At 44.5% G+C, this 18780-nt stretch overlaps 1 protein-coding gene across 8 annotated transcripts in view; it reads left to right on the top strand.

Annotated features, from left to right (window-relative positions):
- Window positions 1-18780, top strand: part of tiam1a (TIAM Rac1 associated GEF 1a) — a 303246-nt gene that overhangs the window by 224954 nt on the left and 59512 nt on the right. For 7 of the 8 annotated variants that reach the window (XM_041211695.1, XM_041211693.1, XM_041211698.1 and 4 more), the window contains one exon: window positions 1606-1659. The exons of the other annotated variant lie outside the window; for it this stretch is intronic. In XM_041211695.1, the coding sequence (XP_041067629.1) occupies window positions 1606-1659 (54 nt within the window). The remainder of the gene's footprint in view (window positions 1-1605; window positions 1660-18780) is intronic. 8 annotated transcript variants of the gene reach the window in all.

Below are 18780 nucleotides of genomic sequence, written 5' to 3'. Positions count from 1 at the left end.
AATTATATCAAAGTGAAATGATTGATGTAATTTTTGTTAATCAATATTCTATTTCTGTTTGTGTAGTTCAGCTTCTGCTTCTGTGACTAATGAAATATATTTTTCTCTATTCTGTGTACTAAATCCTTGTGGATCATTAATTTTAGATTTTTTACTTAAACAATATATACAGGATAACAAGCTTATGCATATGAACCTAGCTCCGTAAAAGCTTTTATTTAGTAAGATTCTACTCTGGGGCACCCTAGATAATTATGTCTAAAAACTTCTACTTTAGCATATCAGTGCTGTAAATTAAAAGTATTGCATATGTCAAAATCCTAAGGATGCATCAGCAATACAATATTGACAAGTGGCAAGTAAGATTTGTGCCCCACAAGTGTCAGGCAATGACCATCTCCAGCAAAGGAGAATCCAACCATCGCCCCTTGATGTTCAATAGCATTACCATCACTTAATCTCCCACTATCAACATCCTGGGGATTACCATTGACCAGAAACTGAACTGGACTAGCAATACAAATACTGTGGTTACAAGAGCAGGTCAGAGGCTAGGAACCATGGGATGAGTAACTCACCTCCTGATTCCCCAAAGCCTGTCCACCATCTACAAGGTACAAGTTAGGAGTGGAATACTTGCTTGGATGAGTGCAGCTCCCACAGCACTCAAGAAGCTTGACACCATCCAGGACAAAGCAGCCTTCTTGATTGGCACCACATCCACAAACATTCACTCCCTCCATCACAGATGCACAGCAGTAGCAGCAGTGTGTATCATCTACAAGATGCACTGCAGAAATTCACCAAGGCTCCTTCAACAGCACCTTCCAAACCCACAACCACTACCATCTAGATGGACAAGGATGGCAGATAGATGGGAACACCACCACTTGGAAGTTCCCCTCCAAGTCACTCACCTTCCTGACTTGGAAAGATATCGCCATTCTTTCGCTGTTGCTGGGTCAAAATCCTGGAACTTCCTTCCTAACAGCACTATGGATGTACCTACACCAAGAAGGCAGCTCACCACCACCTTCTCAAGGGCAACTGGGAATGGGCAAAAAGTGCTGGTCCAGCCAGCGAAGCCCGCATCCCATGAATGAATAAAAATAAATGTGTTTTTAGGGAACATCTTCATGTCCACAGGCAATGGCAAAATAAAAAGAAGTTGCCTTGCTTTTAAGTTGCCTGTGGTGAGGTTGTAGGTGTATTTTCATTACTGGGGTAATTACTTAACCACACCGTTCTTCACATACCAAAAATGTCAGATTGTTTTGTATGTTGTTTTCCTGGATAACAACTGTAACCGCACTTCAGAAATATGTGTTGACAGTCTTGATTTGGATCTCAAGGATTCTGCTCAGACCAAATGCTCCCAGTCCTTGGAGATGTAGTTACCATTCCCCCTAGGCCTGCAGCTGGTTAGGGAAAGAGAGCAGGAGAAACACAAAAGGACAAGCTGCTTGTAGAGAGAGGGGAAGAAAAGCTCTCAGCAAGAGGTCATACCTAGTCAGGGTCTTCAGGAACAATTCTCTTCCCTCAATCTGAAGTATGTGTGAAATCTGTCTTACAAAAGAGGTGCTGACTGAAATCTCCCATTTATAGGCAGACCTGCAGCCTCAGAGCAGGATGAGGGTGGCATTGCCAGTGGCTGTGAAGGTAACCATGAATTTCCTTGCCTCAGAACTTTTCCAGGCTAGAGTGGGTGACATTGCTAACATATCTCCCTGTTTGCTGTCCGCTGCTGTGTAAAAAAGGTGACTGACTCTGCTGGGAGGGGGGAGTATATTGCACTCTCTCTGACCAGAAGGAAGCAGACACTCCAGGTGGCTTCGCCAAGTTAGTTGGCTTCCACGGTGCAGGATGCCTTTGATTGCACACATTTGGCTTTGCGGGTGCTGCATCTAAATGCAGAGATGTACTCCCTGAATGTTCAGTTGGTGCATGACCATGTTCAGCATAACATGCAGGTGAATGCCCAGTGTCCTGGCAGCAGTCATGATGCCTTTATTTTACGGCAATCTGCCATACTATTAGTATTTAGAGAGCCACCACGTCAAACCAGAGGGTGACAACTGGGTGGCAAGGGTGATCTGGCGACCTCCTGGCTCAAGGCTCCAGTGTGCTACTCAACACATGTGGATGGCATGCAAACCACATGAAATGAGCAACACCTTAATATGCTTATGCAATGCTTCCACTGCCTGGACTGTTTTGGAGCCCTGCAGTGCTCACCAGAGATTCATCATCACCTGTTGCATCCTGCACAATCTCGCCATAAAGAGGGCACTTTCCTTGCCACTGGTATACCTTGCCAGCAGCTTGGGAGGAAGCAGAGGATGAGGAGGAAGGGTGGAGGCAACCAACAGGTCCCCTTTCTGACTAGTCTGTCAATAGTTGATTTATCTGACTGTGATCCTAGTGAATACAACTTCAATTTCCCATTAGACAACAGTTCCACATCTCACCTCCCCATGTAATTGACCATCATGGTGTCCTCTTGGCCACAATTCTTAAAAGCTACCACAAAACAGCCATTCCATACGAAGTTTATCAATGAAACCATCCAGTGGTCATGCAAAAGTCAAGCCATAACATTATGCATTCCTTTCTTGCCTGTCTTCCATGTGCCTTTGTTTGGCCTAGGGCTCCAATACAATATTATTCTGGTAGCTGCAATGTGTCAGGCGAAAGGCTGCTGACTTTCAGTGGAGGAGACTGCAGATGGTCTTGGAGAATGACCGTGAGCTTCTCTGGCCCTAGAAGTTCTGGCTTTTGACTACACAACCTTGGCATGGGTGGCAACAGCCTGAGCTGGTTGGCAGACAAAGGCTATTGGTGGAGTGGTAGTGCTGGGAAGATGTATGGTGTCATCCTGTGGGCGTATAGTACGTTTATGCTCCATGAAGTGACTGCACTCCCTAGGGGTGATACCTCAACAATCATATGAATGTGTTGGAGGACAGATTGGCAGACTGCTTGTGGCATTCTGCCTGACACCTTTTGAATGCTGGCATCCACAGCCATCATGGCAGCAATCTGTGCTTGCATGGCCACTACCTGAGGTTGCATGACTTCAGTGGGCCATCAGATGCCGCATCATGGTTGGGTCAGCTAATCTTATGGAGTTGGCTGCTACTTCCATGTTGGAAAGGATGGACTCCAAGCTCTGCACAAAACCCTTTGGAGGACAGATAGCTGGATTGCTGTGACATCCTGCAAGCTCCTTTGAGTACTGGTATCAGCAGTCACCATGACTTCCCCCATGCTTCTTGACAGAAACAGCAGGCTTTCTGGCCAATGCACCAAGCTTTTGTGCATGCATGTCAGCAAACTTTTTCTGTACATTGTCCCATCAAGTCTTCATCTGAGTCCTCAGCAGCAGAGCATGTGCGATCTTACCCTTTAGGGAGCTGGGACCTGCACTATTTCCCTCTACCCTGTCTGTACTTATTCCTGGTGACTTGGCACATGCAGATACTGCCTCTGTGCTACCCTCTAAATGTGTTGCAGCCAGTTTTTAAGCAAGTGGCTGCAAGTGTGAGATCAAGTGATGGTATTTCATCACCATTAGTTTCTTCTTTCTCTTGCATTTATTCTCCCGCAGCATTGCTCGACCAGGGGAGAGGCACAAGGATAGGGTTGCAGTTACAGAAGGGACAAAAGGTGAGAGATGCATACTTACAGAACCTGCATCTTGAAAATTGGGAGATTGTGGGATGAGAAGGATTGAGCAGGAATGTACCACCATTTTCCCCCCCTGGCTGGCTACATCCTCAGTCTTGGCCGGTCATGCATTGGAGAGCACAATCCCTTCCGTCGAGGTAAGGAAATACAGCTGTGTCTGACCCTCACCAGTTAGGTGTTGCTGCCTTCTGTTATATGTGCCATCCAGTCCTGCAAGAGAGAGGGAAGCATAGGCATTCCCACAAATACAATGCAGAGAGTTCCTTGAAGTTCTTGGGGCTCAGAAGGTAGTGCTCTTGCCAGAAGCTGTGGTTTCAAGTCCCAGTCCAGGACTCATTGGCCACGGATCAGCCTGCTAATCCTTCCACCAATTCCCCACTATTTCCCAAAGAGAAACAATGTGTGTGAAGATACAAAACACAGAAAAAAACCTCAAAAGGAAGTTCCCTGATTTTGACATGTTAATGACTAAGAAATGACAATATTTATCCAAGTTCGTATTCTGATTTGGAGATGATGGTGTTCCAATACACCTGCTGCTCTTTTTTTTTTCTTCATTCTTAATGGGATTTGGACATTACCGGCAAGGTCAGCATTTGTTGCTCATCCCTAATTGCCCTTGAATGGAGTGGCTGTTACACAGTATAGTTAAGAGTCAACCACATTAGGTTTTGTATCACATGAAGGCCAGACTAGGTAAGGGCAACAGATTTCTTTCCTTAAAGAGAATTAGTTAACCCAGATAGGTTTTTACAGCAATTGATAGTTTCATGGTCACCATTACTGAGACTAGCTTTATATTGCACATTCATTAATTCAATGTGCCCAGAGCATTAGCCTGGACCACTGGATTACCAGTCCAGTGACATTTTGCCACTACACTACCATCTCCCCAAACTTCTTATCCTTTTTAATATAATAAAAACAGAAAATGCTGGAAACAGTCAGCAGGTCTGGCAGCATCTGTGGAGAGAGAAATAGAGTTAACATTTCAAGTTGTATGACCCTTCTTCACTAACAGCAAAGTCATATGGACTCAAAATGTTAATTCTGTTTCTCTGTCCACAGATGCTGCCAGACATGCTGAGTTTTAACAGCATTTCCTGTTTCTATTTCAGATTTCCAGCATCCACCGTATTTTGCTTTTATCCTGTCCATTTTCAGGGTTGGAAGGTTTTTTTTAAATTCATTTACGGGATGTGGCTGTCACTGGCTAGGCCAGCCATTATTGCCCATCCCTAATTGCCCTTGAGTAGGTGGTGGTGAGCTGCCGCTTTGAACCACTGAAGTTCCTGTAGTGTAGGTACACACACAGTGCTGTTAGCCAGGGGAGCTCCGGGATTTTTACCCAGCAGCTGTGAAGGAATGGTAATATTTTTCCACGTCAGGATGGTGAGTGGCTTGGAGGGGAACTTCCAGGTGGTGGTGTTGCCATGTATATGCTGCCCTTGTCCTTCTAGATGTAGCGGTCGTGGGTTTGGAAGGTGTTGCCTAAGGAGCCTTATTGAGTTACTACAGTCCATCTTGTAGATGGTACACACTGCTGCCACAGTTCATCGGTGGTGGAGAGAGTGAATGTTTGTGGAAGAAACCTTAGTGACTTGAAATGCCTTGCAACCATGGTACTTAGTGGTGGAGAGAGTATGTACCCAACTGTCTTGGTTAAAGGAACTAGGTATTAATTTGGTACCAACAGGATTCTAGAAATGAAGATGAAATCTGGAAACACATTGTAGTAAGATACAATTGTTTGGAGACTTGAGAGCTTTCTATGTGGTTTGTGCTTGTGTAAAGACAGATAAGGTGGTGAGAGTTTAGCTAGAATGCTCTTGGTTCATGAATGGTGGAAAAAAGAGGAAGATATAAGGCAGAATTGCCTGTGCCTGTTGGCGTCAGGTGTGCTCGGTGGCATGAGTGGACAATATGGCAAGAAGGCCAAAAATTGGTTTCACGATGTTGTGAAACTAGTTTGCCATCATCTGCTTCGCTCGTCAATGGCGGGCCTTGATTCCTGTCATTAGACATCGGGAACCTTATTGTAATACATCTGCATGTCATTATAAGGTGAACCCGCCAGACCCATCCTCCCCTCGTTGGATCGCCTGCCCACTCACGCTGACGTGTTTCACAACTGCACATAAGTGATGTGCATCTGCAAGTTGCACTTTGCTCAGAACTTGGAGGCTTGTTTGCCTACCTTGCTTCGGGCAGCACTCAGTCATCAGCGCCAGGCTTCGCAGACAGCACCACAGCACTTTTAGGGGGACTCACAGGGAGCCTCTACCTACCAGACCAGCCATAAGGCAGGGGTGGCTTTGTACGGCTGCAGTGCTACGGCTTGCTTGGGGAAGGGGCAGAAATGGCCTCAGGCAAGGGAAGAGGTTGCAGGATGAGGGCTATACTGAGGCAGGGGGGTATCCCAGGGTTTGTGGGTTCACAAGTTGATCTGTGCAAGTGGCCTAAAAATTGTGAAGACTGAGGATGAGGAGGTGGCCTCCAGAGCAGATGAGGCCAGATGGAGATGTGAGGGTGTGTGTAAAAGAACGAGTGGTGATGGCCCTTGAGCTAGCAGTGAATGAGTTGCCAGTGAATGTGTGATGGGCTTGAGTGTGTGAGTTTAGAGTGATGAAATGGTTGCCTTACCCTGGCAGCATGGATGAGATCATTCACCCTCTCATCTGCATCGGATGTCCAGCCTCTTCTGTGCAGCATTGACACTGATCACTACTGCCAATGCCTACCAAGCTGGAGTGGTAATGTTGCCCATCCTGCGGCCAGAGCAGGATTAGAGGACATGACAGCGGGCCTCCAGTGTCTGAAAGACCCTCAAAGGGCAGGTCACTAAACCTGGGGGTTGCATTCTTCTTGCCTTTTGGTGCCATCCTGCCTTCCGTGCAGCACTTATGGGCTGGAAGCACTGAGAGATGTGCAGGCAGCTGGACTTTAAAGTGGCACCTGGCGTGATGAAGCGGAGATGTGATTGTGTGCTGAGCGAAACAGCGCCCACCCGACATAGAAATGACATATTTCCCGGGAATGTGTAATTAATGTGGTGGGTTTGGGATGATAAGACGTGAGAAACCATTGCAGCCAACAGGTAAAACGTTATTTTACCTGCCTGCTAAACCATTTAGTGCAAGTCTGGGGCGATTCTGCCCATAGTTTCAACTGTTAATTTTATGCTATTATTATTAGAGATTTCCTATATTCTTCATAGAGTTGTCATGTTTTCTCTCAGCAGTGTTATGCGTAAGGGCTGCCTCCATTGTCACTAGGAGTAATTTGTGCTAACAGGAAGGAGAGACAGATAATGGTATACCACATAATTGATGGCCTATCTGGTTACGTGTAAAGTTGATTGTTGTATTAGCTCTGAAATGCTTTGTGAGCCTCCTATTATCTTCACTGTGCAATTTTGTGAAGGAATTGAAGGGGTTATACAATCTACTACATGAATGTGTATCTGCTCAAATTAAACTCTTCTGAATTTCCAATTGGTGTTTTTCTGTCACATACTCCTATTTGATGTTTGATGACAGGAGTGATTTTGAATTTTATTAATACAATGTGTTCCTACTATGCTTCTAACCTCTAGCAAGGCTCCTTGAAGCACATTAGTTTTTCACTTAACCAGACTAGCAAGAAACTTACAGAATCAGATCAACCACATACTGCAATGGAAAATAATACTGGTGTAAAATAGACAACAGATCTGATCCTGTCAGTTTCCTGTTAGTTGGGTTAGGTTAAAATTAGCCAAAACGAAATCTCTGGTGACATGTCCCTTTAAGTCATACTGATGTGCATATGCATAGGTTAAAGAAAAATTATTATATTATTCTCAAACCCTCAAACTAGAAAATAGTTTTCTATTGAACTGCTTTCTGCATTGTGTAGGTTGATCTTTTGGAGTCAATGAAATAGGAAATATTAAATTAATCCTTCTTTAGATCATTCTCCATTGCATGTGGATTTTGTTTTCAGCAGATTGTGATAGTGAATGTCATGTTTCTGGGCACATCCTGTTTCTTAATGGGAAATGTTTCCGAACTATATGTCTAGAATGTCAGATGGATTTTGAAAACCTTATTTGCAAGACAAGGAAAATTGGTTTCAGGCTTATTCAGAGCAGGTTGAAATTTAAACTTTGTTTGTGGTGAGTTGTCGGCATTGCAGTCATGCAAGATGAAAGGAAGTGCAAGTGCATGCACCCACCCATAAACACATGCACATAGACATAATTAACAAGAGCTGTGTTCAAGCTTTTGGTCTCTCTAGAAGGTATAGGTGTATATTGTGAAACTTCAAGGATCACATATATATTTCAAACTGCAGGCACTGACTCTTTTTTGTTCAGATTAAGGTTATATTTGCCAATGAGACAATATTATTAAAAACCAATCTTTGTGAACCTCCAGTTCAACAATACTCAAATAAGACAAAGCACCAGAAGGAAATATAAGTGCAACTACAACTGAGTCACCAGGGTTTTGCGAGTCAGATTGGCAGGGTTTGTGCACTGTAGTTCGGACACCTCTAGTTTACAATAAAGCTAAGATTGGCCCGTTCTCAGTAATAGCATGGATAACTAAATTTTCATTAAAAAGTGCATATAGCACCCGCGCATCTGATATTTTAGTCCACAAGTAATATGGAGAGCAGATGGTGGGATTCCTGCATTTACTTCTGTAGTCAAGCTCACAGGTTATGCTCCTCTAGAGGAGGAGAGACAGTCATACTCTCGTTAAAGAGTAGAAAACCTCTGGCACAGATGGCTCAGTCACATTTACAATTACATTTACAATTTTTACTTCATTTTGTTCGAGAGTTTGAGATGTTTGAGTCAAAAACCTAGGAGGTTGCTACCATTTTTGTTCTGAAGAAATGCAAAGATATTTTTGAATTTTCCAGTGTATTGCCTAATATTTTTATTAAATGTGGGCAATAAGATTTTGTCTAAGATAACTGATGTCGATCGCTCTCAATGAACAGGCTTACTTTATGCAGGGTAGCTACAGTCACATGTTCTAGGCTGTCCATAGGATATTCATCATTCAGTTTAAGATATGGTTGCGTCAGTTGCTTTGGTACTCATAGTGCTGCAAAGTGATGGTTGCTTTCTCACTGAAGTACTGAAACATTTATTAGTTCTTTTATTGACATTTTGATGTAGATTATAATATTCAATTTCATTTTCAGCTCCAGCTCCTAATATTATAGCTCTTATTTTATATGCTTATTAATCAAAGCACCTTCTCTGTTTCTTGCCAAGTTCATTCAGAAAAAGTGTGTAAATTCTGAAAATCCCTATTTTCTGTACTCATTTAATTAAACTTGGTGAAACAACAGTGATTGGAACCTCTTCAAATTTAGAATAAATATGTTCCAGCATTGTTTAGCTAATTGTTTTTTAATGAGTGAGGTTTAAAATTAACCTATTAGATTATCCTCAATTTAAAAATACAGTACATACAATGTCTAGCCAATCAAGCATTAAAGTGACTAAATTTTTTGTGTTTTTGTTTTAAATCTAAGTTTTGCATTTTCAGCTGTCCCCTATTATGCTTGAATGAAATATCACAACACTTTTATCACTTTCCTGACACTGCTTCTTGTCAACAATGGTAGCTACATTTTACTCAGTCAATTTTAGTGTTTTAATTAGAAATTACAGTTCGTTGATCTTGGTGCATATGCTTTGATACTTCATTTGAATTGGTCAAGCTTGTTTGTTGTGAATTGGCTGATAGTGTATCCACTAAAGGCATATTATCCATTTGCTGAGCAGCAACTCATGAGATTAGATGTATTTAATGATATGCCAACATTGTATGCCTTGAGGCAACATAGTTCATCTATTTTTATGTCTTTATAAAATTCAGTGGCACGAAATGTGATTTACACCGTCAAATTAAATGCCTTTACCACATTTTATGTAGGTAAGATGAAATGTTGCAGTCATATCAGTGAGGAAATGGAAATGAAAGCATCAAATGTCATTTCCTTCTTGACTGGATGGATGGATGTGTATGTATGCATAATGCATTACACTGAATATATATCACTGCTGTGTACACTTCCTGTTAGCTTGTGTGTAATGACTTGACAGAGTGGACAGGTTTCAACAGGAAATAGATATACATTATTACAGAGAGCTTTTTAGGTGCTACATGCTTGATCAGAAGTCTCATCAGGAAGCCCCCCCCCGCCCCCACCCCCTCCCCATTGCACATGCTTAGGGCTCATTGGTTGGAGCCATCAAGAACATCATGTGATCCCTGATAGCAGGAGAGACTACACCTTCAGTTACTACATTTCCTACCCTTTTAGTTTTTTACAGTTTCTATTTACAGGGAACATTTGAATATCCAACAACATATACATTTATATACAACTTAAGGTGATTAAAGACTAAGTCTCTGAGGTGCTCTACTTATACGGCAAGAGCAGCGTAGCTCTGCTACTTGAGGTTCCTCAACAGGATCGACATGATCAGGAACTGCAGCATGAGACACATCATTAGAAAGTGGCAGTTCTGTGTTTGGCAACTCTACAGAGACATAGGTCATGTCTATTCTAGGTTGACTTATAGTTTTGCTGCCTTGTTTATGGTTAATTTATAGTCCCAACAAATGCATATGGTTTAAACAGGCTTGACCACTGAAACAATGGGTGCTTCCCATTCCGAGAATTGGACAGGTTGGATGATGCATAGCTTTTCTAACTGGCACAGTTCTGCATCCGCCATCTCCTTCAACACATAAGGCACAGGTCTGGCCTTAAAGAAACATAGTGTCCCTTGAAGATCCACATATATTTTTGCTTGCAAGCCTTCTAACTTACCTAATTTGCCCCGAAATATGCTGTCATATTTCTTTAGCAGTTCAGGAACTCCTCCTATTTCCAGTTGAAATATTTCAGACCAGTCAAGCCTGATTTTCTATAACCAGTCTCGGCCTAGAAGACTAGGTCTTTCTCCTTTCATTATTATCACTGGCAGCTGGGCTGTCTGTTGCTTATAAGACATTGATACTGTGGTGGTGCCTTTTACCTGAATAGATTCTCCACTGTATGGCTTTAATTCAGCAGTTGTCAGCTCCAGGTTTAATGGCTGGGTACCTTCATTAAGGTACTTGGATGTGTGCTCTCCCACTACTGTAGTTGAGGCTCACGTATCCACCTCCATTATTATTGGCTTCCCATTAACTTGGATTGTGAAAGTGATAGGTTTGGTTTTTACAGCAGTTATGTTTTACAGGGAATAGATGTCAGCAGCTTCAGGTACTGCTGTATTTTTAAATTCAGCCATGTTGGTTCGCTGCTTTATGGGCTGTCTTGACTTTGCCCTGCATTGGCCTTAACTGCATGACCTTTGTTATGGCATTCTGTCTCCTTGAATTTACATGTGCCCGGTGCGTGGTCACCCCCACATCTATAACAAATTAACCTTGGAATCTCTGCTGAAGTGTTTCGACTAAGCCTTTTCATGTTACTAGCAGTGGCGTTGCCTCTTGCTTCGATGCTGTGGGTCTGGTTTTTGCACCACACCCAGTGGTAGGTTCCCGCCCCACATGAAGAGCAGCACCATGTTGTATGTGTTGCAAAGCCTGCAAGTCTCTCACAGCAATTTCCATGGTGAGAGAGATTTCTAGGGCATGCTCCAAGTTGATGTCGATCCATCGGCGAGTGAACGGCGCTGAATGGCTTCGTCCTGAACTCCACAAACTATTCGGTCCTACAGCTTATCATTTAAAGCGTCCCTAAAGTCTTAGTGTTCTGTCTACTGCGTAAGATTTGCTAAATAGGTTGCGAGGGACTCTCCTGGGGCCCTAAATCTGGAATTAAATTTAAAGTGCTGCATTATTACGGATGGCTTTGGCTGGAAATGTGTTTTCACGAGGTCTACTAATTTATTAAAGGATTTAGAATTGGGCGTATTCGGGGCTGTCAGTCTTGCTACCGCATGCACTCAAAAGGATGGCTTTCTGCTTTTCTTCTGTGCTAATTGTGTTCGCAACAGAACAAAAACCAAGGCACACAACTGGCTCCAATCTTCCATACTCACATCATAAGGATCGATTCTACTGAAGAGTGGCATGATTGCTGAGTAGTTTTTTCTTTTTCTCAAGATTTGATGTACTCACGATAACAAGGTCAGGTGCAGCATTGGAGCTATTTTACCCTTGTCGCCATATGTAATGACTTGACAGAGAGGGTAGATTTCAACAAGAAACATAAACTTTATTAAAGAGAGCTTTTCAGGTGCTACATGCTCGATCAGGACTCTTGTCAGGAAGTCTACCCCCACCCCGATTGCCCGTGCTTAGGACTCATTGGTCAGAGTCGTCAAGAACATCATGTGATCCCTGATAGACAGCAGGAGAGGCTAAACCTTTAGTTACGTACGTGTGTGTGTATGTGTGTGTGTTTGTGTGTGTGTGTACATGCATATATTTTGCAAATGAGCAACAGGAGGAAGGTATTGAAAAGAATGATAACAATGAGGTTGTACCACATAATAGTATTCGGAAACCTGCGTTAGATTGACAGAAATAGTTATCAGCTGGGTAGTGCAGCTAGGTACTGTTCCTTTTGGTTGTTCCAATAACCAAAATAGAGCCATTTCTAGAAATATTGTATTGCTACAGCCTGTCACATTCAACATGTTTCTCATGCCCTTGAAATGTTAGAAGCATATGATATGATTGAGGGAGCTGAAAGGCTGCAGAGTGGACCACCTCGACATGGGCTAGAACAGTCTGTTCCACCTGCATCTCGGGCACTAACAAGGGCATTGCTGATTGGTGGCATGAGAGCAAGCATTTGTCGTCCTAAGAGAGAACAACTAGTGCCTCTCCCATACAGCCAAGGCTACTCTCCTTGGACAGAGCCATAGCAAACCTCTAACTCTGCTCAAGAACAAATTGCAAGAGTGAGGAACTGTCAATCTATCAACAGTGGCTTCCTAAAGCCAATATAATTGTTTGCTGAGCTTGCGCAACAACTAAGAGAGCTGTCAAGAGAGGCTTCATCACAATAGGCACAGTAGTCACGTAGATGGCGTTCCGCAATTGGTCTATGTTGGAGCAAATGGTCCTCATGTTCTGTGTGAAGCCTTGATATTTACCTGGTGTTGGATATCTCTATCTTCTGTGAAATTGAACTACTCTGCAATGTCTGGCAATGTAGTTGTTGCCTGGAGGACTTTCTGCTTCCTTCTGTCCACGACTTGGAGTAAGGCCTCAAAAGCACCATTCAGGAACCTGGAGACAGCCATTTTTCTGTTCAGAAGCATTTCCTTCCTTCTACATAAGAACATAAGAAATAGAGGCAGGAGTAGGCTCCATGTGCCTGCTTAGCCACTCAATAATTTGATGGTGGCCTTAACTCCACTTGCTTGCATGCCCCCCAACCCCCCCACACACACACACCCACCCACCCCACCCTTATAACCTTTGACTATCTAGTAGATCAAAAATCTGTTTAACTCAGCCTTGAATATATTCAATGACCCAGCCTCCACTGCTCTCTGGAGTAGTGAATTCCAAAGATTAATGGCTCCCCGAGAGAGGAAATTCCTCTTCATCTCTATGGGATGGAGATGGGATGGAGACCCCATATTTTGAAACTGTGGCCCCTAGTTCTAGATTGCCCCATGAGGGGAAACATTCTCTCAGCAACTACCCTGTTAAGCCATCTCAGAATCTTATACATTTCAATAAGATCACTACAATCCCCTCAATAGATATAGAAATTAATAATGCTCAAATTGTGAATTTTAATCACATGTGACTTCCTTCAGGCTCAGGTGATGCCAGGATCCTGTGTCTGTCCAGGAAGCTGGGCTGGTTTGAGCTTAACCTTCTCAACCTTTCCTAATAAGACAACCCCTTTATCCCAGGAATCAACCTAATCAACCTTCTCTAAACTGCCTCCAAGGCAAGTATATCCCTCCTTAAATAACAAGACCAAAACCATGTGTGGTCTCACCAATACCCTGTAAATTCTAACAAGACTTCCCTACTTTTATAGCAAAAGAAAATGCTGGAAAAATACAGCAGGATCCACGGAGAGAGAAACAGAGTTAACGTTTCGAGTCCAATTTGAGTCTACTGGACATATGATGTTCCTTGGACTCCTGTTCTCACTGCGTCCTGAGATCCATGTCCTGAGTGTCATGTGTCACCATGTGCACAGTCGACCTCTATCTCCAGCAAAATACCGACTCACCCTTTCTCAAAGTTACCCTATTCCCCTGTTTCACTTCATTCATCATCTCATCTGACACCTTAACAAGAAACTTTTTCTCTTCCTTTTGGGTGTTAAGGAACTCAAATTCCAACAACTTATGAGCAATCTGTGCTCAGCAAAGGACTCATTTTTATGCCCCTACGCCCCATCTCAATGAATATCGGGCTTGGCATAACATTGAACTCTTCCTCCATTGCCTCCAGAATTCTCCTTGGAGCTGGACCCCTCCCTTTGGCCTCTTACCAGCTCTTGACCTTTTCGTTGAAAACTGTCAGCATGACATCAGCTGCCTCTGCTCTGAATTTCTCTGCTTCCCTCACCCATTCTAATCTGTCTCCCTCTGAACTTGTTGCACCCTGTTCTCTCATGTCTAACCCTGACTTCGTTATCAAACCTGCTGACAAAGATGGTGCTGCTGTTGTCTGGTATACAGACCTCTATCTTGCGGAGGCTGAGCACCAACACTCAAACACCTCTTCCTACCTCCCCTTGTACCAACACCCCACCTCCGAACACCCATTCTCTCAGTTTCCCCATCTCCATCGCATCTATTCTGATGATGCTACCTTCCACAACGGCACTTCCGACATTTCTTCCTTTTTCCTCAGCTGAGGATTACCCCCTTTCCCCATTGTGGTTGACAGTGCCAACTCCAGCACGATGCCACTAATAAACATGTCTTTCCCTCCCCTTTCAGCAATCCGAAGGGACCATTCCCTCTGCGACACACTAGTCCATTCCTCTATCACCCCCAACAGCTCACCTCCTTCCTAAGGCACTTTCCCTTGCAACCACAGGAGGTGTAACATCTGCCCCTTTACCTCATCCCTCCTCACTGTGTAGGGCCCCAAACATTTCTTCCAGGTGAAGCAACAATTTACTCGTATTTCTTTCAAAACAAAAACAGAATTACCTGGAAAAACTCAGAAGGTCTGGCAGCATCGGCGGAGAAGAATTTTCGAGTCCTCGTGACCCTTCAACAGAACAAGGTGAATCCAAGGAGAGGGGTGAAATATAAGCTGGTTTAAGGTGGGGGTGGAGGGGGGGTGGCGGTTGGAAGAGAGAAGTGGAGGGGGGATGTGGTTGTAGGGACAAGCAAGCAGTGATAGGAGCAGATAATCAAAAGATGTCACAGACAAAAGAACACAGAGGTGTTGAAGTTGGTGATATTATCAAACCGAATGTGCTAATTAAGAATGGATGGTAGAGCACTCAAGGTATAGCTCTAGTGGGGGTGGGGGCGCAGAAAAGATTTAAAAATAATGGAAATAGGTGGGAAAAGAAAAATCTATATAAATTATTGGAAAAAACAAAAGGAAGGGGGAAGAAACAGAAAGGGGGTGGGGATGGAGGAGGGAGTTCAAGACCTAAAGTTGTTGAATTCAATATTCAGTCCGGAAGGCTGTAAAGTGCCTAGTCGGAAGATGAGGTGCTGTTCCTCCAGTTTGCGTTGGGCTTCACTGGAACAATGCAGCAAGCCAAGGACAGACATGTGGGCAAGAGAGCAGGGTGGAGTGTTAAAATGGCAAGCGACAGGGAGTTTTGGGTCATTCTTGCGGACAGACCGCAGGTGTTCTGCAAAGTAGTCGCCCAGTTTACGTTTGGTCTCTCCAATGTAGAGGAGACTGCATTGGGAGCAACGAATGCAGTAGACTAAGTTGGGGGAAATGCAAGTGAAATGCTGCTTCACTTGAAAGGAGTGTTTGGGCCCTTGAACGGTGAGGAGAGAGGAAGTGAAGGGGCAGGTGTTACATCTTTTGCGTGGGCATGGGGAGGTGCCATAGGTGGGGGTTGAGGAGTAGGGGGTGATGGAGGAGTGGACCAGGATGTCCCGGAGGGAACGATCCCTACGGAATGCCGCCGGGGGTGGGGGGATGAAGGGAAGATGTGTTTGGCGGTGGCATCATGCTGGAGTTGGCGAAAATGGCGGAGGATGATCCTTTGACTGCGGAGGCTGGTGGGGTGATAAGTGAGGACAAGGGGGACCCTATCATGTTTCTGGGAGGGAGGAGAAGGCGTGAGGGCGTATGCGCGGGAGATGGGCCGGACACGGTTGAGCTCCCTGTCAACGACCGTGGGTGGAAAACCTCGGTTAAGGAAGAAGGAGGACCTGTCAGAGGAACTGTTTTTGAAGGTAGCATCATCAGAACAGATGTGACAGAGGCAAAGGAACTGAGAGAATGGGATGGAGTCCTTACAGGAAACGGGGTATGAGGAGCTGTAGTCGAGGTAGCTGTGGGAGTCGGTAGGCTTGTAATGGATATTGGTGGACAGTCTATCACCAGAAATTGAGACAGCGAGGTCAAGGAAGGGAAGGGAAGTGTCAGAGATGGACCACTTGAAAATGATGGAGGAGTGGAGATTGGAAGCAAAATTAATAAATTTTTCCAAGTCCCGACGAGAGCATGAAGCAGCACCGAAGTAGTCATCGATGTACCGGAGAAAGAGTTGTGGAAGGGGGCCGGAGTAGGACTAGAACAAGGAATGTTCCACATACCCCATAAAGAGACATGCATAGCTGGGGCCCATGCGGGTACCCACAGCCACACCTTTTATTTGGTGGAAGTGAGAGGAGTTGAAGGAGAAATTGTTCAGTGTGAGAACAAGTTCAGCCAGACAGAGGAGAGTAGTGGTGGATGGGGATTGTTTGGGCCTCTGTTTGAGGAAGAAGCTAAGGGCCCTCAGACCATCCTGGTGGGGGATGGAGGTGTAGAGGGATTGGACGTCCATGGTGAAGAGGAATCGGTTGGGGCCAGGGAACTGGAAATTGTTGATGTGACGTAAGGTGTCAGAGGAATCACGGATGTAGGTGGGAAGGGACTGAACAAGGGGAGAGAGAAGGGAGTCAAGATAACGAGAAATGAGTTCCGTGGGGCAGGAGCAAGCTGACATGATTGGTCTACCGGGACAGTTCTGTTTGTGGATTTTGGGTAGGAGGTAGAAGCGGGCCATCCGAGGTTGGGCGACTATCAGGTTGGAAGCTGTGGGAGGAAGATCCCCAGAGGAGATGAGGTCAGTGACAGTCCTGGAAACAATGGCTTGATGTTCAGTGTTGGGGTCATGGTCCAGGGAGAGGTAGGAGGAAGTGTCTGCGAGTTGACGCTCAGCCTTCGCAAGGTAGAGGTCAGTGCGCCAGACAACAACAGCACCACCCTTGTCAGCAGGTTTGATGACAATGTCAGGGTTGGACCTGAGAGAACGGAGTGCAGTAAGTTCAGAGAGAGAGAGATTAGAATGGGTGAGAGGAGCAGAGAAATTGAGACGACTAATGTCGCGTCGACAGTTCTCAATGAAAAGCTCAAGAGAAGGTAAGAATCCAGAGGGAGGGGTCCAGGTGGAGGGAGAATATTGGAGGTGGGTAAAAGGATCCGTTGAACGGGGAATGGACTCCTGCCCAAAGAAGTGAGCCCGGAGACGAAGACGGCGGAAGAAGAGTTCAGCATCATGCTGAGCCCGAAATTCATTGAGATGAGGGCGTAAGGGTATGAAACTAAGTCCTTTGCTAAGCACTGAACGTTCAGCGTCGGAGAGGGGAAAGTCAGGGGGTATAGTGAATTCACGGCTGGGGCTGCGATTGGAAGATGGGGTGGGGAAGGAGGGACAGGCAGGGGTGGAGGGTCCTCGATGGGTGTTGGCGTCGATGAGTTGTTGGAGCTGTATTTCTTTCAATTTATTCTACTGTATTCGCTGCTCCCAATGCAGTCTCCGCTACATTAGGGAGATCAAATGCATACTGGGTGACCGCTTTGCGGAACACCTTCACTCAGTCTGCAAACAAGTCATTTCAATTCACTATTTTGCTCACATGCCCACATTCTGTCCTTGGCCTGCTACAATGTTCCACTGAAGCCCAACACAATCTTGGAGAACAGCACCTCATTTTCCGATTAGGGACTTTACTGCCTTCTGGACTTAACATTGAGTTCAACAGCTTCAGACCATGAATTTTGAATTCATTTTGAATTTTGAATGCTTTTCTCCCAACTGCCAGTCTATATTTTGTTTTCATGGTTTTACTTCAGACAGCGCTCTCGTTTATGCTGCTATTAACACCCACTCTGGATCAATGCTTTCTTTTTTTACGACTACCATTACCACACCCTTTTGTTCCATGATACTTTGTCATCTAATCTCCCCTGCCCATTAACCTATCCCCTACTTCAGAAGAAAGAAATTAGAGCATGAGAGGAAGCTAGCTAGAAATGTAAAAATGGATAGCAAGAGTTTCTACAGGTATTGAATAGTGCGGGTAACAATGGCTCTTTATAATACTGTAGTGACCCAGCACAAATTCATCAAGCGCCATCATTTTGAGATTTTAGCTAAGCCAGTTATAAGTAGAATCTGAAAAAATTGCACATGTCAGAGTGAGAGCCAGTGGCATGGCAACTGTTTCCTTGGTTTCCATTGCTGTTGATCTCTGGTTAACTTATACTCAGATATTTGAAGTGCAGCAGTTGCCGTGTGATGCATGTTGCAAGGTGATGTGTCATTATCATGGAGGAGGAGCAACACGTGATGAAGCTAAGAGTTCAAAGAGGGCACAGCCTACCAGGTAGTGCCTTGCCAACCCTAGTGAAGTCATTGAACTTTGTGCAGCAGTATTCTACAGACTTGGGGTTGTAGAAGTTGCCACTCAGTGCCCATCCCTTGAAATGACACGAGTTGCATTTTTGTGTGGCTGAGTGGCATCCAAACCTGCTGCCTCTTATTTCCTGAAGGAGGCCTTGGAAGTCCGAGTCAGTGAAGTTCTACCTCTGCCTTCTCTAATTTGTTATTATGCTATCCTGCCCTCAGAATCCAGGTTGTGTCTGTCAAGTCTGATCTCTGCCCAAGAGTATT

Source organism: Carcharodon carcharias, chromosome 18 (assembly GCF_017639515.1).
Source record: "Carcharodon carcharias isolate sCarCar2 chromosome 18, sCarCar2.pri, whole genome shotgun sequence".
Taxonomy (NCBI): domain Eukaryota; kingdom Metazoa; phylum Chordata; class Chondrichthyes; order Lamniformes; family Lamnidae; genus Carcharodon; species Carcharodon carcharias.
This window is presented reverse-complemented; position numbering and strand designations above follow the sequence as displayed.